Consider the following 23363-nt stretch of genomic DNA (forward strand, 5'->3'; position numbering starts at 1 on the left):
TCACAGATCTCACAAGTGCTTGACAAGTGCTCTGTATTGAGCTCCATTCCCAGCTCTGTAACGGATTTTAGAGACATGCGGCCCATGCCCCCCCCCTCGTGTGTGTGTGTGTGTGTGTGTGTGTAGGGCAGAGGTCCATGTTGGGGTCTTCCTCTGTCACTTCTACTGTAGTGTTTTGAGTGGGTCTCTCCCTGAACCTGGAGTGCTGGGATCCACTTGTCTCCCCTCCCAGTGTTAGGATTACAGACTGTCTTAGAGTTCCTATTGCTGTGAAGAGACACCATGGCCATGACAGCTCTTAGAAGAAGAACATTTAGTTGGGATGGCTTAGGTTTTCAGAGGTTTAGTCCATTATCATGCAGGGACATGGTGCTGTGCAGGCAGACATGGTGCTGGAGGAGGAGCTGAGAGTTCTTCAGCTTGATCCACAGGCAACAGGAACTGAACTGAGACACGGCGGGGCTTGAGCATATACAAGCTCTCAATGCCCGCCTCCACAGTGACACACTTCCTCTAACAAGGCCACACCTACTCAAAGAAAATCACACCTCCTAACAGTGCCACTCCCATTGAGCATATGGGGCGAATTAGATTCAAAGTGGCACACAGACTTGAGCTGTCACAACTGACTCTCGCACCTGTGTGACAGGTACTTTGCTCACTGCCGCCTCTGGGGTTAGGCCCAGAGGTTTTAATGACACAAGTATAATTGGCCATGTGTTGGTGGCACCTGTAATCCCAGCACTTGGGAGGTAGAGGCGGAGGGGTCGGTCTTCCACGGCCAGCCTCTGCTGTATAGTGAATGTGAGCTTGGCTTGGGCTGCATGAGACTGTCTCAAACAACAACAACAAAAAGAGAATTAAGCATTTAGAAAGGCTAATTGAGTCTGCCCTGGCAGTGGGCACTCTAATGATGGAGGTGGAATCTTACTGAGCTTCCCCTTTCCTCTTTGCCTCCTCCCCCTAGGAGGCCCTTTTGTAAATATCTAGAGAATGCTCTAGAGGAGGAGTTGTGTGCCAGCCCACACCATTGTGTGAACACACCTGCTGTGAATGGCGGTAACCCAGGGAAGACAGCAAATGGGAGAAGACCCATCTGTCACATGACCGGCCGGCCTCCTTTCTAGACTGTTCCAGCTGTCTCCTCATCCTGCAGCCGCTGTCGTTCACATTCACTCTCGGTTTCCCTGTCAGCAGCCCCAGTTTTGATCAGTGGTCTCTCACTGGGCACTCAGCCAGGACACCTGATCGCATTCTTGCCTGTTGCTAATGTTTTAAAAAGATGTCTAATGAAACCTTTTCCTTGGCTGGTACAGTGTGGCTCAGCATCCACCTCATCCTCTTCCCTTGACGTGTGCAAATGCTTTGTTTATGTTCCTCTTCAGCTCCTGCAGCTGACAGGAGTCACCTTGCTCGCAAACCCCTTGTGGTTTCCTGTTGCTTAGAGCAGAGACCTGCAGGGTAATCTCTGGGCTGCACTGGCTGTTCCTCTGGGGTTTTGTTTTAAGGTTTATTTGGTAGCAGGAGATGGTTTAGAAGTTAGGAGTACTCACTACTCTTACAGAAGACCTGGGTTCAGTTCCCAGCACCCACCATAGCAGCTCACAACCACCTGTAACTCCGGCTCCAGGGATCTGATGTTCCCTTCCTACCTCTGAGGCTCCTTCTTGCATGTGCACACACACAGAAAATACTATTTAAAGATTGTAAAGGTTTGTTTTTATCTTCTGTATGTGAGTCCTTGTGTGTTTGAATGTGTACCACATGTGTGCACGATGCCTGAGGCCAGAGAGGATGCTAGAGCCCTAGAACTTGAGTTCCAGGTGGTGAGCATCAGCACTAGAGTCATCATGAAGGTCGAGTGTCCCAGTCAGAGCGAGCGTTAGCTCTCGGTGTGACACTCTGCCCCTCCCATGCTCACCATGCTTCTGGGGTCTTCGTATTCTGGGCCCTTTTCTCCTGAGAGATCTTCAGTTGGTTTCCCCTTTAGAGCCAGTAAAACCCCAGATCTTTAGTGAGGTCCTTACTAGTCCTTATGGGATGGAGCTCTTAGCTGCCTTCCTCCATCGTGATTCCAAGCCCCTTGCCCCAATTCTTTACTTGCTGACTGTCTTTGGTACCAGTAAATTCTTTATTGGTGAGACCCAAGGGTTGTTTGGATATACTTTCTCTTATTTTTGCTATACTCTTTTTGCACATCCTTAATCTCATTAATTCTCCTGTCCTATGCCATCCCTGGACACAGGAGGGTCACAAATCAGGGCATAGACATAGCTGCGAATTTTCTGCTTCTAGGCCTACTTCCAGCAGGCAGTATGGGATGAGCTTTCGAGGGCAGTGAAGTTCCCTGTGTAACCTTCAGGTGCTGTTTCACAGTGATGGTGACCTTCCTGACTTTTCACTGGTTAATCTTCAATCTTTTGCTAACGATCTGATAACATGCCTGCAGAATATCTTGCTCACGGGTGCCAATATTGCTCTTTGTTGTATGAGGTAGCTGAGATATCGGCTGGCCGGTCAGCTTGGTCACATTGAGAGACTAGGTTTGTTCCTCGTTAGGATGTGCCTGGAAATCCCCCTGACTTGGACTGAGCCGTACCACGTTTCCCGTGCAGGGAACAGCAGTTAGACTCTTCTCCAGTCTTTCAGCCATCAGCGGGTTCCCAGGGGTCTCCATTCACAGATGTTCAGGAGGCAGCTGACCTGACATCTCTAACCAGCAAGTAAGGTTGAGTCACTTCAGTTTCTTGCTACTTTTGAAAAGCAGTATTCAGTGTTTTAAAACAAAGCCTTTTCTTTTCCTTTTTGGAAGCTCTGATGTTTTGAGCCTCCTGCTGGGCAGTCTTTGTTTTTATTATAGTATAATGTGGTGCGCTGTTCTCACATGTATATAATGTGGTGCGCTGTTCTCACATGTATATAATGTGGTACGCTGTTCTCACATGTATATAATGTGGTACACTGTTCTCACATGTATATAATGTGGTGTGCTGTTCTTACATGTATATAATGTGGTACCCTGTTCTCACATGTATATAATGTGGTGCGCTGTTCTCACATGCATCTGTTTATTTTGGTTGCTGTTTTGAGACGGTCTCACTCTGTGCCCAGACTGTCCTGTAATTCACAGTGATCTGGCTGCCCCTGGCTCCTGGGCGCTGGGGTCAACGGTGTGCGCTCCTGTGGGCTCGTGTGCCATACTTCTAACAATCTTTATTCACACCGTTCTCCCCCTCAGTACTATTGCTGCCTTATTATCAACCTCGAAGGCTTGGTTCTGTGCTAAGGACTTTGGAAAGGGCCCCACTGAGATATTGTTTCACTGCTCCGTATACTGGGCACCTTACCCGGGAAGACTCACAGCGTGGCTGACACTCCATCCAGGACAGCAGTCTCCTATTTTACATACATGTCTGCTGCTTGAGACTCTTGGCAGGGACTCAGCTGGAACTGTGGTCTCCTCACAGCGCGGAAGCTTTGGGGATTTTCCATGCTCGTTTTGTAGTACTCCTGTTTTAGTTGATCATTTCTATTGTGTCAAATTCAGGAGGGGAGAAATTATAGTGTAGTTTCCATTATTTTGGTCCTGACCGCTGACTCAAATTTAAGGGTAGGACACACATTCTCCTCTGAATGAAAGACTTGTCAAAGGATTTGCAGACAGCCTTTTTGTTTTTGCTTCACCTTATGGTGCTTGTGATCAAAATACGGTTCCCTGGTTTCCTGTTCTCCACTGCTGGGTGTTGCTCCAACACTTGTGGGTGCTGAAGTCTCAATGACCATTTAAAGAATGGTAGTGCCCCTGGTGTCCAAGTGCGGCTGCATACATCTCAATAGGTCTTGTGGTTTGGTTTGGTTTTTGTTTCAGAGACAGAGTTTCTCTGTGTAGCTCTGGCTGTCTTGGAACTCGCTCTGTAGCTCAGGCTGTCCTGGAACTCACAGAGATCTGCCTACCTCTGCCTCCCGAGTACTGGGATTAAACGTGTGCACCACCACTGCCAGGCCACACTTTTTGAAGTGTGTTTTTTCATAACTATAGTAGATAAGAACTTAAGTCATTTTAGGATTACGACTCTAACAAAGGAATATGATATTTTATTTAGTTAGTTATTTGAGACAAAGTCTACAACTTGCTGTGTAGACCAAGCTGGCCTAGCACTCACAGAGAGCTGCCTGCTCTGGTACTAACGGTGCACCAGTGCACCCGCTGATGTTTTACTTCTCAGATGCATTTCCTAGGGCTGGAGAGGCGCTCAGGGATGAAGGCCTGATAGTGCTCTTCTGAAGGACCTCATGTCAGGTGGCAGACCTCCGTAATTCCAACTCCAGACCCCCTTTTCTGGAACGTGTGGGCACCCCACCCCCTCAACACACACACACACACACACAAAAGTAAATAGTTTTTAGAAAGCGTTTCTTGAATTTGACCTATTTTTCTGTCTTTTGTCCTTTAGGAAACGTTATTTAATGAAAAGTTCACGCTTGCAGAGTAAAAATGGCGGGCTTCCTAGATAACTTCCGATGGCCAGAGTGTGAGTGCATTGACTGGAGCGAGAGGAGAAACGCCGTGGCCTCTGTGGTTGCAGGCATATTGGTAAGTGAGGTAGACGTACTGGGGACAGGATGCCTTGGCGATCATCTTTGAAATGAATGTCCGTGTCCTTAGATGACAGCGGCCTTCCAGGGCCGCTTCACCTCACTGCTGCTGAGGATAGGTCATGGTATTACGTCGCTGCTGGGGTTTCATTTTGTTTATTGAGGGGTATCATGTAGTCCAGGCTTGCCTTGAGTGTCTATGCTCCTCTGCCTTGCAGCTGTTGGGGTTGCAGGTTTGGTGCAGTGCTGGGGTTGGTGTTGCTAGGCAGGCACCTTTTCAGCTGAGCTGAGTCCCAGCCCGCCATGCACGGGTCCATTTGATCTGAGGATGGTTTAGATTTGGTGTCTTTTCTTTGGCTGCAGCATCTGTCACAGCCTCAGAACCCGGTGTCACAGAGTTACTGTGACTGTGTAGGCAGCGGTGACACCTTACGCTTTGTAAGGACTGGCACCTCCACACTACAGACCCAGAGAGAAGTCTTCTCTTTTGTTTTGTTTTGAGACAGGATCTCATGTAGCCCAGGCTGACCTCAAACTCACTGTGTATCCTAGGCTGGCCTTAAGTACTAGGATCAAAGGTGTGAATGACAGAGTGGGCTTGCTTACCTTTCTTTCTGTTTTGCTTTACTTATTTATTTTTTTTTTTTTTGTTATAGAAAATGTCAAGACTTTAAAAGAAAGTGGTTGAGAAGGGTGGAGAGGTGGGGAGGAGCTGGGAGGAGAGGAGGGAGGGGAAATGTTGGTCAGAATTTAAAACAAGACATAAACAGCAGCAGCAGAGTAGTGGCGTCCGTGCCTTTCACTTCATGCCAGCCGTCCAGCGTCCCAGCCATCCAGCGTCCCTCGTTCTTTGTGTCTCTTGCTCCTGGGCCTGCCTCTGCTTCCTGAATACCCGACTTGTTTATTCTGTTGTTTTCTAAATCCTGACCTGAACAGTCTTACTTTATATCTGTGAACCATTTTCTGCCTCTGAGGTAGAATGAGTGGAAAAGGCCAATTACTAGATACTGATTTATCGATTTATTCAGTGATTAAAGCTCCGCCTGTACTGCCTACTTGCCAAGTATGACTTCACTCGCTACCTGGAGCAGAATGACCTGGAGAAGAGCTGAACAATGGGTCGTTGCCCTTAACAACCTCCTGACTGGCTTGTAGACTTCTGTAAAATCTCGCTTGCGCACCCGCCCACCCTGTGGTTTAGAGCATAACGTAAGAGTGCAAACAGGACCTGGATCAAGGCCTTCCTGGAGCTCTTCTGGCTTCCATCCGTCGTGACATCTCCTCTCCCACTCTCTTTGCTGTCAGAAGTCTCCTGTAACACCTACTGCATTAAAACAAAACAGATGTTTGTCCCCCTTCCCCTGCTTGCTTTGGAAGCAGGGTCTTGGTATATAGATAGCTGAGGCTGGTCTCAAATTTGAGGTCTTCCTACCTTTACCTCCCAAGGGTTGGAATTACAAGCATGCACCACCTTGCCTAGCTTTTCTTTCTCTCTCTTTCTTCCTCTTTCACTTCCTTCCTTTTTTTTTTTTTTTTTTTTCCCTTTTTTTGGATCAGGTCTCACCGGGGCCCTGCTCCCCTGGAACTCACCAAAGCCCAGGCTGGCCTTGAACTTGAAATGAAGCTTCTGTGTGCTGGGGTGACAGTCATCCCACCAAGCCCAGTCTTCCTCTTTTCTTTGCTTTAGCTTTTTTCCATCACATGTATTTATTCTTGTGCGGGGGATTGGTGGGGTGACTGTGGTACTTGTGTGCAGTCAGAGGATAATTATCTTTGGGAACTGGTTCTTCCTTGTACAGTGTGTGTCCCTGGGGTGGGCCTCAGGGCCTCAGGGCCAAGGCACACGTTTACCTGCTGAACCATTTGGCCTCTTTTTCTTTTCTCCACTCTTTTTCACACAAGATCTCATATGTCCCATATGCATGCCCGAGTTTTGCCTGCTGAGCTGCATCCCAGGCAGGAAACCCTATATTTAACTGTTCCTTTACTTCATAAAAGAGTTGGGAGCATTTTTTTTTTTTTTTTTTTTTTTTTTTTTGGTTTTTCGAGACAGGGTTTCTCTGTGGTTTTGGATCCTGTTCTGGAACTAGCTCTTGTAGATCAGGCTGGTCTCAAACTCACAGAGATCCGCCTGCCTCTGCCTCCCGAGTGCTGGGATTAAAGGCGTGCGCCACCACCGCTCGGCTGTTGGGAGCATTTCTATAGATGTTTTAAAATGAATTTTGAACTCCTTAAACATTGAGATTATGTAATTCTCTTATTTTGTCATTTGAGACAAGGGCTCTCACACCTGTCCTTCATTTCTCTCGACAGTCTTTGCACCTGTCTGTTTAGGTGTGCTCACCTTGGCTGACATAGAAACCTTACATTTTATATACTCATGTCCAGTCAGCTACAGAGTGCTTAATTAAACCACAGAAACTAAAACAATAGCTGGCTTTTATAGTCTGGGAGCTGTGGCAACTGGGTGCTGGTCAGTGAGCAGCTGAGTAGAGCGCCTGCTGGTTAAGGAGGCTGCCGGCTGGTTAAGGAAGCTCCTGTCTGGTTAAGGAGGCTGCCGGCTGGTTAAGGAGGCTAGTCATGCGGTGGAGGGAGGAAACAAGCCATTCCTGATGAGACTCTTTTCTTACACCGTCAGAGGTAAAGGGCAGGTAGACCAAGGGTGCTCACCTTTGTAACCTAGCATCCCAAACACGAAAGCAGCACTTGCTGCACTTGTGCTCGGGGAGGCAGGCCACTACAGAGCGATGCTGTGGGCTTCATGTCCTGCCTTCCTGGGCTTTTTCTCAGTTTTTTACAGGTTGGTGGATAATGATCGATGCCGCGGTGGTCTATCCTAAGCCTGAGCAGTTGAACCACGCTTTTCACACATGTGGTGTGTTTTCCACACTGGCTTTCTTCATGTAAGTGTGAAATGATTCTCAATTCAGCATTGCCTTTTGAAAAAAATGGTCTTCCTGACCTTTAATGGTTTTAAAAACAACTTCTGGACTTTATTGATGCATTCTTCTTTTTTTCTACTTTTTTTGAAGTTTTTATTTTTAATTTTTTTATGTATAAGTGTTCTGTCTGCATGTGCACTTGCACACTAGAAGAGGGCGTCGGGTCCCCTTACAGATGTGTGGGTTCATTTCCCTGTGGCTGCTGGGAATGAACTCAGCACCCTGGAAGGGCAGCCGTGCTCTTCAGCGCTGCTGGCCCGTCTCCCGAGCCCTGATGGATTCTTTAGCATGATGGATTTATCCCCCCCCCCAAATCCCCCTTACTTTTCAAGGCAGGGTTCCTCTGTGTGACCATTCTGGTTGTTCTGGAACTCCCAGAGATCCACCTGCTTCTGCCTCCCAAGTGCTGGGATTAAATGTGTGCCCTGCCACACCTGGCCTAACAGTTTTATTTTATTTATGTATTTAGTTACTGATTCATTTATTTTGAGATAGGATCTTTCTATGTAACCTTATTGGAACTTGCTATGTAGACTCGAAAGGTTATATTATGAAGGCTAAAGCTGCTTACTCTCCATAAAGCGACTGTAAGTAGCCCTTCTATTAGCATACCGTCCTCCCCCCTCGCCCTCTCTCTCAGTTTAACCCGCAGCCTTATTCATACTGTACATACGCTCTGACACTAAGCTATACCCAGCTCCTATTGGTCTCTTCAATATTTTTAAAAATTATTTTTATTTTATGTGTGCAGGTGTTTGGCATACATGTATGTAGCTATGCCACATACGTGCAGTATCCATAGAGGCCAGCAGAGGGCACTGGATCCTCTGGAGCTAGCATGTGGGTACTGGGAATCAAACCTGGTGTTTTAGCCAGTGCTCTCAACTACTGAGCCATCTCCTGCCCTACCTCTTTAGTTCTTCATTATAATGAAAACTTGAAAATGGGATAACAAACCCTGAGTCATCTATGTATACTTATATGAAGTAGGTAATAAAACGAGAAACTAAGTGTGGTGGCTCACACCTTTAATCCCAGTGTTTAGGAGACAAAGCAGGTGGATAGAACTCTGTGAATTGGAGGCCAGCTTGGTCTATATTAACAGGGCTGCAATAGTGGGACCCGTCTCAAAAGAGAGAAGAAAGAGAAGGAGAGGAGGTTAGCTGCCGTTTCCTAGTCTCTGGGACAGGTGATGAGCTAAGTGTGTTTCTGGGTGTGCTTTAGGAGAAACAAAAAGAATAATATTTCTATGCACTTGCGTTTCTGTTTTGTTAACTACCTAGCTGTCAAATATTGTCCCTAGTTAGGAAATAGTCATTTTTCTCCTAAGTGATGTGCAATCCAGGTGCATGTTGTACTGACATGAGAGCTCACCGGCTGGTTTTGTGTCGTTCTAGGATAAACGCCGTATCCAACGCGCAGGTGAGAGGTGATAGCTATGAGAGCGGCTGTTTGGGACGGACAGGTGAGGCGCCTCTGGAAGGGAGGAGTGCTCGCCGAGCGTGACGAGTCTGGAGAGAAGTCAGAGCCTCCTCAGGAGTCTTTTCTGTCTTTAGTTTTGTGTGTGTGAGTGTAAATGCCCTCTGTGCAGTACCTGGTGGCCGCAGGCCAGGAAAGGATGTCAGATCCCTGAAACTGAGGTAGGGACAGTTGTGGGCTGCCACATGGGTGCAGCCACCGCATCTGCCCAGCCCTGCACCTTCATTTCAAAGACAGGATCGTGGAGCTCATCGATGTGGTTGGCAGTGGGCTCCAAGGGTCTGCCTGTTTCCTGCTACCCTGTGCTGGGGTACACTCAGTACTGCTGCACTTGGGGTTTATTACTATGTGGGTGCTGGAGGTCTTGTCCACAAGTCCTCGTGCCAGTGCGGCAAGCCGTCCACTGAGCCCTTGTTTAGAACCCATGGAGTGGTGCCACCACACAGGGCGAGTCTCTCATCTCAGTTGGCCGTCTAGAAACTCCTGTACGGACGTGCAGGATGCATTTTCGGGAGTCTTCAGTCTCATCAGACTGGCAGGCGAGATTGGCCATCAGTCCTGCTTTCGAAAAATGGGTTGAATCCACATGAGCGTCCAGAACCCTGGGCTGAAGAGACACTTGTGCCCTTGAACTCAGCAACAGCGTGTAGTGCAGGACATCTTCCTTATAGCCACAGAGCAGTCGGACTGTCCCTAAAGGCAGCTGCTGTGTGAAGGTTCGGGTGTGACTGTCCCTAAGGGCAGCTGTTGTGCAGTTCGGGTGTGACTGTCCCTAAGGGCAGCTGCTGTGTGAAGGTTCGGGTGTGACTGTCCCTAAGGGCAGCTGCTGTGTGAAGGTTCGGGTGTGACTGTCCCTAAGGGCAGCTGCTGTGTGAAGGTTCGGGTGTGACTGTCCCTAAGGGCAGCTGCTGTGTGAAGGTTCGGGTGTGACTGTCCCTAAGGGCAGCTGCTGTGTGAAGGTTCGGGTGTGACTGTCCCTAAGGGCAGCTGTTGTGCAGTTCGGGTGTGACTGTCCCTAAGGGCAGCTGCTGTGTGAAGGTTCGGGTGTGACTGTCCCTAAGGGCAGCTGCTGTGTGAAGGTTCGGGTGTGACTGTCCCTAAGGGCAGCTGCTGTGTGAAGGTTCGGGTGTGACTGTCCCTAAGGGCAGCTGCTGTGTGAAGGTTCGGGTGTGACTGTCCCTAAGGGCAGCTGCTGTGCAGTTCGGGTGTGCTGTTAGAAGCAGACTGACTCAGGGGACCCTAGTCTAAAACCACCCGTTTGCCGGAGGTGGCCATCTGATGCAGCAATTATTTGATTATGTGTACAGCAAGTGGCCTTTCTTTTTTTATTTTTTATTTTATTTTATTGATAATTATTGAGCTCTACATTTTTCTCTGCTCCCCTCCCTGCCTCCCGCCTCTCCACTTCAATTCTCCCCCAAGGTCCCCATGCTCCCAATTTACTCAGATCTTGTCTTTTTCTACTTTCTACTTCCCATGTAGATTAGATCTATGTAAGTCTCTCTTAGTGTCCTCATTGTTGTCTAAATTCTCTGGGATTGTGGTTTGTAGGCTGGCTTTCTTTGCTTTATGTTTAAAAACCATCTATGAGTGAGTACATGTGATAATTGTCTTCCTGTGTCTGGGTTACCTCACTCAAAATAATGTTTTCTAGCTCCATCCATTTTCCTGCAAAATTCAAGCTGTCGTTATTTTTTTTCTGCTGTGTAGTACTCCATTGTGTAAATGTATCAATTTTCCTTATCCATTCTTCGGTTGAGGGGCATTTAGGTTGTTTCCAGGTTCTGGCTATGACAAACAATGCTTCTATGAACAGAGTTGAGTACATGTCCTTGTGGCATGATTGAGCATCCTTTGGATATATACCCAAATGTGGTATTACTGGGTCTCAAGGAAGGTTGTTTCCTAATTTTCTGAGAAATCACCACACTGACATCCAAAGGGGCTGTACCAGCTTGCATTCCCACCAGCAATGCAGAAGTGTTCCCTTTTCCCCACAACTTCTCCAGCATAAGTTGTCATCAGTGTTGTTGATCTTGGCCATTCTTACAGGTGTAAGATGGAATCTCACAGTTGTTTTGATTTGCGTTTCTCTGATGACTCAGGATGTTGAACATTTCCTTAAGTGTCTTTCAGCCATTTTAGATTCCTCTGTTGAGAGTTCTCTGTTTAGGTCTGTACTCCATTTTTTTTTTTTTTTTTTTTTTGGTTTTTTTTTGGAGACAGGGTTTCTCTGTGGTTTTGGAGCCTGTCCTGGAACTAGCTCTTGTAGACCAGGCTGGCCTCGAACTTCCAGAGATCCACCTGCCTCTGCCTCCCGAGTGCTGGGATTAAAGGCGTGCGCCACCACCGCCCGGCTGTACTCCATTTTTTTTTAAATTGGATTATGTGATCTTTTGGTGTCCAATTTCTTGAGTTCTTTGTATATTTTGGAGATCAGACCTCTGTCTGATGTGGGGTTAGTAAAGATCTTTTCCCATTCTGTAGGCTGTCGTTTTGTCTTGTTGACCATGTCCTTTGCTTTACAGAAGCTTTTCAGTTTCAGGAGGTCCCATTTATAAATTGTGTCTCAGTGTCTGTGCTGCTGGGGTTCTATTTAGGAAATGGTTCCCTGTGCCAATGCGTTCAAGTGTACTTCCCACTTTCTCTTCTATAAGGTTCAGTGTGGCTGGCTTTATGTTGAGGTCTTTGATCCATTTGGACTTGAGTTTTATGCATGGTGATAGATATGGGTCTATTTTCATTTTTCTACATGTTGATATCCAGTTAAGCCAGCACCACTTGTTAAATATGCTTTTTTTTTCCCATTTGATATTTTTTGCTTCTTTATCAAAGATCAGGTGTTTGAAGATGTGTGAATTGATATCCGGGTCTTCTGTTCGGTTCCGTTGGTCCTCCTGTCTGTTCTTATGCCAATAACAGGCTGTTTTCGGTACTGTAGCTCTGTAGTAGAGTTTGAAGTCAGGGATTGTGATGCCTCCAGAAGTTCTTTTATGGCACAGGATTATTTGGGCTATTCTGAGTCTTTTGCTTTTCCAAATTAAGTTGAGTACCGTTCTTTGGAAGTTTTTGAAGAATTTTGCTGGGACTTTGATGGGCAGCAAGTGACCTTTCAATTATAGTTTAATAAATCAGTTTAGTGAAATTTTTGTCAGAGCCTGACTGCTCAGATAATGGTTTCTCTAGAAATAAAGAGGTAACTTCTCTTCTTTTCCTCTTTCTGAGATGTCTAACCCTTTTTAGCTTCTTTGTTTTGGTGTGTGCACGTGTGCTTTAAATCTTCATGAAGCTAAGCGTTCCAGCAGGAAAGCACGTGATGTGTACCAGGCAGCCCTTTGCAGAGCTGCACACTTGTAAGGTGCTGCAGAGCTGCGAGGGAGCAGGTCCTGAAGCCTCCTCTTCCCGTAGGTGCCCGTGTCTGGCTCTTCATTGGCTTCATGCTGATGTTCGGCTCGCTCATCGCCTCCATGTGGATCCTCTTTGGTGCATACGTCACTCAGAGTAAGTACGCGCCCTCCTTCATGTCGTCAGTGCAGTGCACCCTCCTTCATGTCACCAGTGCAGTGCACCCTCCTTCATGTCACCAGTGCAGTGCACCCTCCTTCATGTCACCAGTGCAGTGCACCCTCCTTCATGTCACCAGTGCAGTGCACCCTCCTTCATGTCACCAGTGCAGTGCACCCTCCTTCCTTCATGTCACCAGTGCAGTGCACCCTCCTTCATGTCACCAGTGCAGTGCACCCTCCTTCATGTCACCAGTGCAGTGCACCCTCCTTCATGTCGTCAGTGCAGTGCACCCTCCTTCCTTCATGTCACCAGTGCAGTGCGCCCTCCTTCATGTCACCAGTGCAGTGCACCCTCCTTCATGTCACCAGTGCAGTGCACCCTCCTTCATGTCGTCAGTGCAGTGCACCCTCCTTCATGTCACCAGTGCAGTGCGCCCTCCTTCCTTCATGTCACCAGTGCAGTGCACCCTCCTTCCTTCATGTCACCAGTGCAGTGCACCCTCCTTCATGTCACCAGTGCAGTGCACCCTCCTTCATGTCACCAGTGCAGTGCACCCTCCTTCATGTCACCAGTGCAGTGCACCCTCCTTCATGTCGTCAGTGCAGTGCACCCTCCTTCATGTCACCAGTGCAGTGCGCCCTCCTTCATGTCACCAGTGCAGTGCACCCTCCTTCCTTCATGTCACCAGTGCAGTGCACCCTCCTTCATGTCACCAGTGCAGTGCACCCTCCTTCATGTCACCAGTGCAGTGCACCCTCCTTCATGTCGTCAGTGCAGTGCACCCTCCTTCATGTCGTCAGTGCAGTGCACCCTCCTTCCTTCATGTCACCAGTGCAGTGCACCCTCCTTCATGTCGTCAGTGCAGTGCACCCTCCTTCATGTCACCAGTGCAGTGCACCCTCCTTCATGTCGTCAGTGCAGTGCACCCTCCTTCCTTCATGTCACCAGTGCAGTGCACCCTCCTTCATGTCACCAGTGCAGTGCACCCTCCTTCCTTCATGTCACCAGTGCAGTGCACCCTCCTTCATGTCACCAGTGCAGTGCACCCTCCTTCATGTCATCAGTGCCGTTGTTGAATTAGGTTAAGTTCTTCCTCTGTGTGGAGACCCATCCCCTTGTGCCCCAAACACTGAAAATCAGGTTTCTCTTGGCTCGTTTGCACTGAAACCTGACCCGAATGGACACGTGGCTCATGTGGTCCTTACCACATTGACTCTAAGTGTTCAAGGTGTATTATTGCAGGAGTGGACTCGAGTCAGGTGTATTTGGGGGTGAGGTGCCGGGGTGCTGCATAATATCCATTCGCTTTTTGTTTGTGTCCAGACTAAGTTAGAACTCGGAGTACAAAGACAGTACGGGGCAGCGGCTTCTGTTGGTTTGCTCCGAGAACAGACAAACTGTTTCCTGTTCCTCTAGTGAAAATGGGAATAAGCCAGCATTCCCATGAAGGGCTGGGAACTTTGTAAAGTTGTGCTCCTTCCTGTGTCTTCATCTTAAAACAGCTCACAGTGAGAAGCACCTCAGTTATGGTCTCTTCTGATGTGGTCAGTGGTGCTCATTCCGTACACTCCTCTGCTTAGAAAGTGAGTGGAGTATTTCCGGGGTCATTTCTGGCCTATTTCAAAGTTCATCAGATAGCCTTTCTTGGGGCTATTGATATTTATAATAGCAGCCACCATTTAGTGTACATTGAACATCTCTAATCTGAAAATTTGAAATCCAAAAATGCTCCAAAATTGAAAGCAGGGGTTGTGAGTTGTGACGTGACAGCACCCATGTTCTCTGGCCTTGTGTGGTGGGTTGCAGTCCGAACAGGGGGACTAAGCCTGGTGTGGTGGCACACACCTTTAATCCCAACACTCAGGAGGCAGAGGTAGATGGATCACTGTGTAGTGGGAGCTGCGGGTTGCGTTCCTGCTGCCCCAGCTCCTGGGCCGCCTGGCTAGCTTATGCCCCAAAATAATAACACATAAACTGTATTCTTTTAAACACTGCTTGGCCCATTAGCTCTAGCCCTTACTGGCTAATTCTCATATCCCGATCAACCCATCTCTAATAATCTGTGTAGCACCAGTCTTACTGGGAAAGATTCAGCATGTCTGACCTGGCGGCTGGCTGCATAGCGTCTGCCTCTGAGAGGAGCAGCCCTGCATCTGCCCGGGAGAGGGGAGCATGGCGTCTGTGCTCACTTCTTCTTCCTCCCAGCATTCTGTTCTGTTTACTCCACGCACCTATGTTCTAACCTATAAGGGCCAAGCAGTTTCTTTATTATTTAACCAATGACCTTCCTCCATCATCACTGTGAGTTCAAGGCAGTCTGGTCTACCAAGTGAGTTCCAGGACAGCCAGGACTACACAGAGAAACTCTGTCTCGAAAAATAAAACCAAAACTAAACTAAACTAAAACAGGCAACATAATTGAACTTCATGTTGGGTCCCAACTGAACACTTGGTCCCGCTCCTGAGCTCTGCATATGCAGGTGTCCCCAAATCTAAAAGCTGAAATCCGATCCCAAGCATTTTAGATAAGGTGTCAGATAAGGTGAACGCATCTGGTATCGCTCAGTGGTCCAAATACTGTTGGAAACATTACAAAGGTCCCCCATTTAATCCCACTCCTGTATTGTGGACACTGTTAGAATGCCCGCGCTACAGAAAAGGAAGTTGAGACACTGAGGTTTAGTAACCTGCTCAAGGCGGTGCATTTAGTCAGTAACAGAGCTAGGGTTTAGCACCAAGAACTCAGCTCAGACTTGGAGCTCTCCAGCTGATCTGCTGTTTCGTTTTCCTGTGCTCTCAAAAGCTTGAAGTGTAAGCATGGGCAGTGGTCAGTCAGTGAATGTAATATCAGGAACCGCTAACGCCCTTGTAAGAGTCTGTGCTGGCCCTGCCAGGCACAGGTGGTTTGCTTTCTTGTCACTGGTTTTTGTTTTGTTTTGGTGTTTTTTTTTTTTTTTTTTTTTTTTTCGAGACAGGGTTTCTCCGTTGCTTTTTTGGTTCCTGTCCTGGAACTAGCTCTTGTACACCAGGCTGGCCTCGAACTCACAGAGATCCACCTGCCTCTGCCTCCCGAGTGCTGGGATTAAAGGTGTGCGCCACCACCGCCCGGCTTGTTTTGTTTTTAAGACAGTGCCCCAGTGTTTCCCATGCTGAACTCAGCCTCCTGGGCTGAAGCGGTCCTGTGCTTCAGCTTCCCACAGCACTAGAACCATGGTGCCCAGTCATAGCAGCAGTGATACAGCCTGAGCCCTGTGAGTTAGCCAGCGAGAGCCTCATGAGGTCACTGACATTTATCTAAAGTAATCTTTTAGGGAATGAAATTATTTGTTTCCTTGTGGACACACAGAACGCGTCACTCTGAATGGCATGAGCCCTGTGGCTGTGTTCTTCTAATCTGTTTCATTCTTGTTTGCAGATATTGATGTTTATCCCGGACTAGCTGTGTTCTTTCAAAATGCTCTTATATTTTTTAGGTAAGTTATCTAATTTCCTTTGCTCTCTTTTATTTTTTAAGAAAGATTTATTTTTATCTGTATGCATGCATGAGTGCTTGCATGAGGAGGCCTCAAGAGGGCGCCAGATCCCCAGCAACTGGAAATTGCAGGTGGTTGTGCTGGGAACTGAATCCTGGTGCTTGGCAAGAGGAGCCAGGGCTCCAACTGCTGAGCCATCCTCCCAGCTCCAAGTTGCCTGATTTCTCGCCTACACTTAAAACATTTACAGAAATGTCCACAGTGTTGTAAGAGTGGCATAGCCATGGAACATCAGTGAAATCCTTTTAGTGAGGGTCCTGCCACCAAGACCTCACTCATCATCATATAAGGATATGTTGCCTTTAAGTTGCTGCCACTGCTTAAATGAGTACCAGCTGTACTCTCATTCAGAGGCGAGACATACTCAGAGGAGTAAATGCAGAGGAGGAACTTAAATCCAGACTGTAGATTTAGTCCATAGCCTGTTCTTTGCTTAGCAAAAATCATGCAGATTTATAAGAAAGAGAAAAATTCAGGGCTTGAGGTGCACACCTTATTCCTAGCACTCAGGAGGCAGAGGCAGGAGAACCTGTGAGTTCGAGGTCAGCCTGGTCTATAGAGTGAGTTCAACACTTTGTTATTGGCCAGTAAATGAGGCAATATGGCTGTGGTGTGGTGCAGTTTCATGTTTCTTATGCTTGGGGTTCATTGCATTTTAAAAAGTATCAGTTTATAGATCTCATAAAATTCAGACTTTTAAGCTAATATTTCTTTGAATGTTTTTCTGTCCATCCTGTCTTTCTTAGGTTCTAGATATATTAACACTAGGTGGTGATGACTGCTGCTCTGCCTCCCCTCCCTCCCTCCTCCTGCTCCTCCCCACTTCGTCTTCCCCTCCTCTTCCCCTCCTCTGCCTCTCCTTCCTATGGTTTCCCCTCTTCCTCTTTCTCCTCCCGTCCTCCCCCACTTCACCTTCTCCACTTCTCCCCCCTCCTCCTTTGCCATCTTTCTCCTTCCCCCTCCATTTTCTCTATCCCCACCTGTAGTAAGAGGAGGATGTTTGTTCATTTCCCAGTCACCCAGACTCTTGAAATAACCACACAGAAACTATATTTAAATTACTGCTTGGCCCGTTAGCTACAGCTTCCTATTGACTAACTTTACAGATTAATTTAACCCATTTCTATTAATCTGTGTATTGCTGCAAGACTGTGGCTTACCTGGTAAAGTTCTAGCATCAGTCTTAGGTGGGGCTACATGACTTCTCCTTGACTCTGCCTTCCTTCTCCCAGCATTCAGTTTAGTTTTCTCCACCTAGCTCTGTTCTACCCTATTAGGCCAAGCCAGTTTCTTTATTCATTAACCAATAAAAACAAATACAGAAGGACTTCCTACATCACCTGCCTCCCCATAATACAGGGTTTTTTTGTGTTGCCAAAACTGGCCTTAAACTCCAGGTTCCCATAATCCTCCTGCCTTGGCCTAGGCAGCTGGGACTAGAGGAGCCATCATGCTCATTCAGCTCATATATTATACTTGTAAAAGTCAGTGCAGCTCGGTGGCTCCCTGCCCTGTGCCCGGCTTTCCTGTTGTCTTCTCTCCACGCCTGTGTGGCTAGTTTCTGACATTCTGTCTTGAGGCTCACCGAGCTGAGCTTCAGTGTCCAGATGGATGCTCATTCCAGCCGCTGTGTTTTTAGCCCTAGAAACTCAGTTTAGGTCTTGTGGTGTCTTCCTTGTCTCTCCTGAGCATGCTGTGTTTCTGTTCATGTGAGTACACCTGACCATGTAAACCATTTTTGATGGCCTGCACTGTTTTCATTCATTGATTATTTCTATTTATTTTTCAATTTGGGGCTTTTTTTTTTCCATTTGCAGTTTTCTATGCAGTTTGTTGGGGTTCTGTTCTGATACAGTGTTTTTGAGCCCAAGTTTCACATATCCCAGGCTGACCTCAAGCTCACTGTAGCTGAGGATGACTCCCTCCCAGGATGGGCTGACGGGCTCAGATTGTCCTCTGTTAGAATCGACACCACACGCCGTCCTTCACAGCATGTTTCCATGGCTGGACTTTGACATGTACCCGTTGTCTCCCGCATTAGACAGTTTGTTCCACAGGGAGCAAATTTGTTCATTTTGAGTCAACCATAACCCATCTCTTAGCCACAGGCTCTGTGCAGTCCAGTGTTTAACCCACAGTCATTGCTGAGGAACAGAGAATTACAGTCTGGTCTGTTTTAGGAGCTTCTGTGACCAAGCACAGATAAAGATGCCCTTAGAGCTGTAAAGTGGCCTTGGACCCACGACTGCCACAAGGCTGCCCCTCTCTCCAGCATATTTTCTACATGGTAGCTGAGTAGGCATTGTGGGGTGCTCTTCACCCCCAGACACCATGGTGCAGCTGCTTCACAAAACAAGTGCATCCCTCACAGCGCGCTGGTCTTGCATTTGGTTTTAGACGTTGATAAACGGTCAGTGACATCACTGATGGGCATGTCTGTCAGAGCCACGTAGATGTGACCTCTGTGCTGCTTGTTCATGTCACCTCACAGCTCTGTTTGTCCCTTTCTAGCACTCTGATCTACAAATTCGGAAGAACCGAAGAGCTCTGGACTTGAGATCGCCTCTCAAATTGTACCCTCCTCTTGTTCTGTTCTGTTCTTAGATAACTTTATCTCTGGTATAATTTACACATTGCCAAATGGAACAATTGTACACTGAGTGTTTGATTTCTTCACAGTTTTATGCTCTGAGATTAGAATTGCTCTTACAAAATGTCTGTCTTGGTTTTTCATTGGCAGACAAGTTAATATGTACATAATCCACGACCACACAGTACATGATATGTGATGCTGGATGTCAGGGTTTATTCCGAGGCGCTTAGATTAGTATGTGTCCCAAGCAGGGGTTCTATTGTCTTGGTGTTTAGAGGTAAATACTCTGTCTTGGTGTCTACTGTTGGACAGTGAACAAAACGCACAGCTCTGTGACTCTGCAGAGGCCTGAGCTGTCAGAGAAGGCGTGCCTATCTGCCAGCGGTAATTTATTTTGGCTTGGAAATGAGACTTTTTTTTAAAAGAAAAATGTTTGTGTGTATGTATGTATTAGAGAACTGGACTTTTTATATGAAGACTTTTTAAATGTTCAAAGGCCTAGTTTGAAGCCCCCTTTAAAAAGAATTCCTCACCCGTGACTTTTATTTGAGAAGGGGTAACACTCTCAGAAGAGCTGCATTCGTTGGAGTTAATGTAAAATGACCGCAGGTGGCTGAGCAGCGTGCTCCTGGTTGTCTCCTATGGCTCAACACCATCCGGCATCACACGCTCGAGCAGTGACCCTGAGATACATGTCACAAAGTGGAATAATCAGCTAAAGATAGACTTCTCCTGAAGGGCAACAGCCATTTGATTCTCCTAGCCTTGGCTCCCATGCTCTTGCCTCCGGCTTCAGGTGACCAGATGCTGCACAACAGCTCGCGTGTGAAAGCCACACTCCACCCCCGGAAGCCCCTCTGCCATGTCTGAGTGCTGTGCTTGGCCGTGTGTCTTCCTGGGGGCTTTCCTTTGTTGTGAAGATTCTGTGTTGCACTCTTAACCCCAGAGGGATTTTTATAAAACCTTTTGCTGAAAACAATAATATCGGTGGTAGCATATGCAACTTTCAATGCAGGCCTTACGTTTCTTAGCTTGCCTCCCCGAGAGAGAGGCCTCACCAAGCACAGCGCGTGAAGTGGCTGCGGATTGCTGCGCCTTCATCTAGAGGCGTCTCGCTTCGTTACTCCCGTCAGCCCTTCAAAATGCTGCTTTGTCTGGCTTCCGGAACACGGCGAAACTAATCACACATTTCCATTCTTAGAGTCTAATGCAATAAATATTCCTCGTACCCGCACTGTACAGCGGGGTGTGCTGGGGAAAATGATCCGTAGCCCCGCTCTCTGTTATTCTCCATTGTCTGAGTTAACCCTATCCAAGACACATGACTTCAGCACGCCAGTACACATGACTTCAGCACGCCAGTGTGGAGGTTTATGAAGGGCAGCCCTGAGGACCGACTGACAATGCTGCTGGCTTCTTTTCTGTTCATGAATTTTGTTTTAGTTGTGAGCATTCTGTTGATTTTCTCTGTTATCTCCATAAATGAGAGACGCTGTTAGCGCCCTCTCCCAGGTGGTGTGATCAGTAGAAGCCTCGGTGATTCTCTACATGCACATGATTCTTTTTTTTTTTTTTTTTTTTTTTTTTTTGGGTTTTTCGAGACAGGGTTTCTCTGTGGTTTTGGAGCCTGTCCTGGAACTAGCTCTTGTAGACCAGGCTGGTCTCGAACTCACAGAGATCCGCCTGCCTCTGCCTCCCGAGTGCTGGGATTAAAGGCGTGCGCCACCACCGCCCGGCTGATGCACATGATTCTTCTAATAAAGGTCTCCTTTATTTGTTACTCAATTTAAGACTATTGAATCTGCGTTTTTTTGTGTGCCGGAGCGTTCTGTAGGCCATTCTGAGATCCTCACCGTGTTATTTTTTTTTGGTTGCTTTGAGGGAGGGTCTCACTTTGTAACCCTGGCTACCCTGGAGCACAAAATGTAGACCAGGCTGGCCTCGAACTCACAGAGATCTTCCTGCCTCTGCCTCCTGAATGCTGGCATTAAAGGATTGTGCCACTACCCCCAGTTATATTTTTATTTCTTTCTCCCTCCCTTCCTTCCTTTTCATTTATGTAGACCAGGCTGTTTTGAAGCTCACAGAAGTCCACCTGCCTCTCTCTCCGAAGTGCTGTAATTACAGGTGTGTGCCACTACACAAGGCTGTAGTTTCTTAAAAAAAACAAACAAAAAAACACTGTGAAAGGATTAAAATAAGCTAACTAACACGTCACCATGACCACTCCAGGTGTCCTCCACATCTGTCACCATGACCACTCCAGGTGTCCTCCACCTCCGTCACCATGACCACTCCAGGTGTCCTCCACCTCCGTCACCATGACCACTCCAGGTGTCCTCCACCTCCGTCACCATGACCACTCCAGGTGTCCTCCACCTCTGTCACCATGACCACTCCAGGTGTCCTCCACCTCTTTCTTCCCCTGAAGAAGCAAACCCTCCGAGTACACTCCATGTTCTCCCTCGGTTGGTGCTCAGTCCCAGTGGACGCTGTTTAAAGAATACTAAACAGTTGTCCCTAGGCAAGGGCACGACTGGGTTCCTGAGAGGCACTAGTCACAACAGTGTCCTTACGTGACCAGCTTTGTGGGTGTTTCACTTTGTTTAATAGATACTGTTGCCAGGTGGTGGTGGCCCACGCCTGTAATCCAAGCACTTGGGAGCCAAAAGCAGGGGGATATCAGTGAGTCCAAGGCCAGCCTGGCCTACAGAGCGAGTTCCAGGACGACCAGCACTGTTACACAGAGAAACCCTGTCTCAGAAAAAAAAAATAGTGTTGATGTGACACAGAGAATCCTGGTCTCAAAAAAAACCAAAACAAAACAGATAGTGTTGACATGTTACATTGGACCCACCATCACCACCTTCTTGTAGCTGTAAGCTCTAGACAGCACTTGAACTCAGCCCTCAGAGGCCCTGCTAAACACCAGCAAGAGCAAAAGCTTAAAGGACACGTTCTCAGAGAGACCAGACACCTGTTTCCACCACAGAGCAGAAAGAGTCCCCCCCGCCCCCCCCCCCCCGGCCTCTGCACATATCCTTAAAGGATCAGGAAATTGCCCCAAATACTGACTATGGGTCACAAATACATTTCAGCAACTAGACTGTTGGCCATTGTAGGTCCGAGTAACAGGGTGTGTATGACCACGTGCATGCACACCTGCACGCGCGCGTGCGCGCGCGCACACACACACACCCCGCCGGCACACGCGCACACCCCACTGGCCTTCATCCCTCCCATACTGCTTGTTCTCAGCATTCCTGTGCTGGGCCACCATCCCTCCCACTTTTTATGGCTGCCAGTTTAATCACCTGGCTTCTGGGCAGCCTGAGTCATTTCTGCTGCACACAGATAGCTGGGGAACAGGGTGTCATATATTCTCTCCTCTGCAGTTCTGTCTTGGGTTCAGAGAGGTCAAGGCATTCGTTAATGACTCAGACTTTTTCCGTGACCCCAAAGCCCTGCTCTTCACTCAGAATACTGAGAACCGTTCAGGGACCCAGGAAGAAGGGTGAAGTCAGAGAAGTCCGGACTGGATGAGCTCAGGCGTCTTTCCTCCCACCCCGTGAAACATTTTCTGATTATATACTATGAAGTGTGTATTGTGGGCTCGGAGCTAGCTCGCTAGTAACGTGCTTGCCTTGAAACACAAAGACCTGACTTCCATCCCCACAGCATTAAAGTTTAAAGCTCCCCCCCCCTTTTTTTGTGAAATTTTTGCTGGGGCTATGGACACAGGTGGATCCCTAGAGCTCCCTGGCTGGACCGCCTAGGGCCTGATTGGCGAGCGGTGGGTCAGTGAGAGACCCTGTCTGGTTTCTCTATGAGATTGGCCTTGGCTCAGCACAAAGGAGGTTCATTTGCCCCAGAGGGATAGAGGGCAGAGGGTAGAGGGTGAGGGAGAAGGGGAGGGAGCAGGGGCATTTGAGACAAAGGACCGCCTCTGTATGGAGCCGTGGCCTATAGGAAAATGGCGATTAGGCAAAAGGGGAACCCTGTGTTAGGGTGAAGTCTTTAATTTTTAAATATGATTTAACTTTATGGGCATTGGTGTGAAGGTGTCAGATCCCCGGGAACTGTAGTTACAGACAGTTGTAAGCTGTCTGCTGGTGCTTGGAACTGAACCTGGGTCCTCCAGAAGAACAACCGATGCTCTTAACCACTGAGCCATAGCTCCAGCCCTGAGGTATTTAAGTGGGCATATTGATTAGGTGAACCAAAGGGGGCTTTTGATTGCTGAACTTCAATACTTTGATAGCTGGACCTTGGTGGTCAGCCTCCGGAGGAGGAAGTGGCCAAATAAGGAAAAAGACCTTGGTGGTTAGGAATGCCATCTAACAGTTTCTAGCCAGGCAGGGGGGATGGGGGAGACGGGCAAGGCCTGCTGGAGTCACATGTTCTCCTGGGCCGGTGTCCCTCCAGTTTCTTAGGAATGACACCTGAAGTTGGTCTCTGGGCCTATGCACATGCATTCACACACACAGACACACACATGTGCCCCACGTGGACACACAGTTCACATGCATGCTTTAAAGAGGGCTGGTTATAATGGCTCCCACACTTTATTCTATTTTATTTTAAAATTGTATTTCTTGGGGCTTAGATTTTTGGTTGCTCCACCAGAAGTCTGAGGTGCATGTCCCCAGCAACCCACCTGTGGCTCACAAACATCTGTAAATTCTGCCCCCGGGAATCCGATCCCTTTTCTGA

The 23363-nt window shown here is 47.8% G+C and overlaps 1 protein-coding gene across 1 annotated transcript in view; it reads left to right on the forward strand.

Moving 5' to 3' along the window:
- Positions 1-20405, forward strand: part of Tmem50b (transmembrane protein 50B) — a 34330-nt gene extending 13925 nt beyond the window's left edge. Inside the window, exons 2-7 of the mRNA XM_057764827.1 lie at positions 4455-4594; positions 7387-7499; positions 8936-9003; positions 12426-12518; positions 15940-15997; positions 18569-20405. Coding sequence (XP_057620810.1) covers positions 4496-4594; positions 7387-7499; positions 8936-9003; positions 12426-12518; positions 15940-15997; positions 18569-18614 — 477 coding nt within the window. The 5' untranslated portion in view covers positions 4455-4495 and the 3' untranslated portion in view covers positions 18615-20405. The remainder of the gene's footprint in view (positions 1-4454; positions 4595-7386; positions 7500-8935; positions 9004-12425; positions 12519-15939; positions 15998-18568) is intronic.
- The last annotated feature ends 2958 nt before the right edge of the window (positions 20406-23363 follow it).

Source organism: Chionomys nivalis, chromosome 3, assembly GCF_950005125.1.
Source record: "Chionomys nivalis chromosome 3, mChiNiv1.1, whole genome shotgun sequence".
NCBI lineage: Eukaryota > Metazoa > Chordata > Mammalia > Rodentia > Cricetidae > Chionomys > Chionomys nivalis.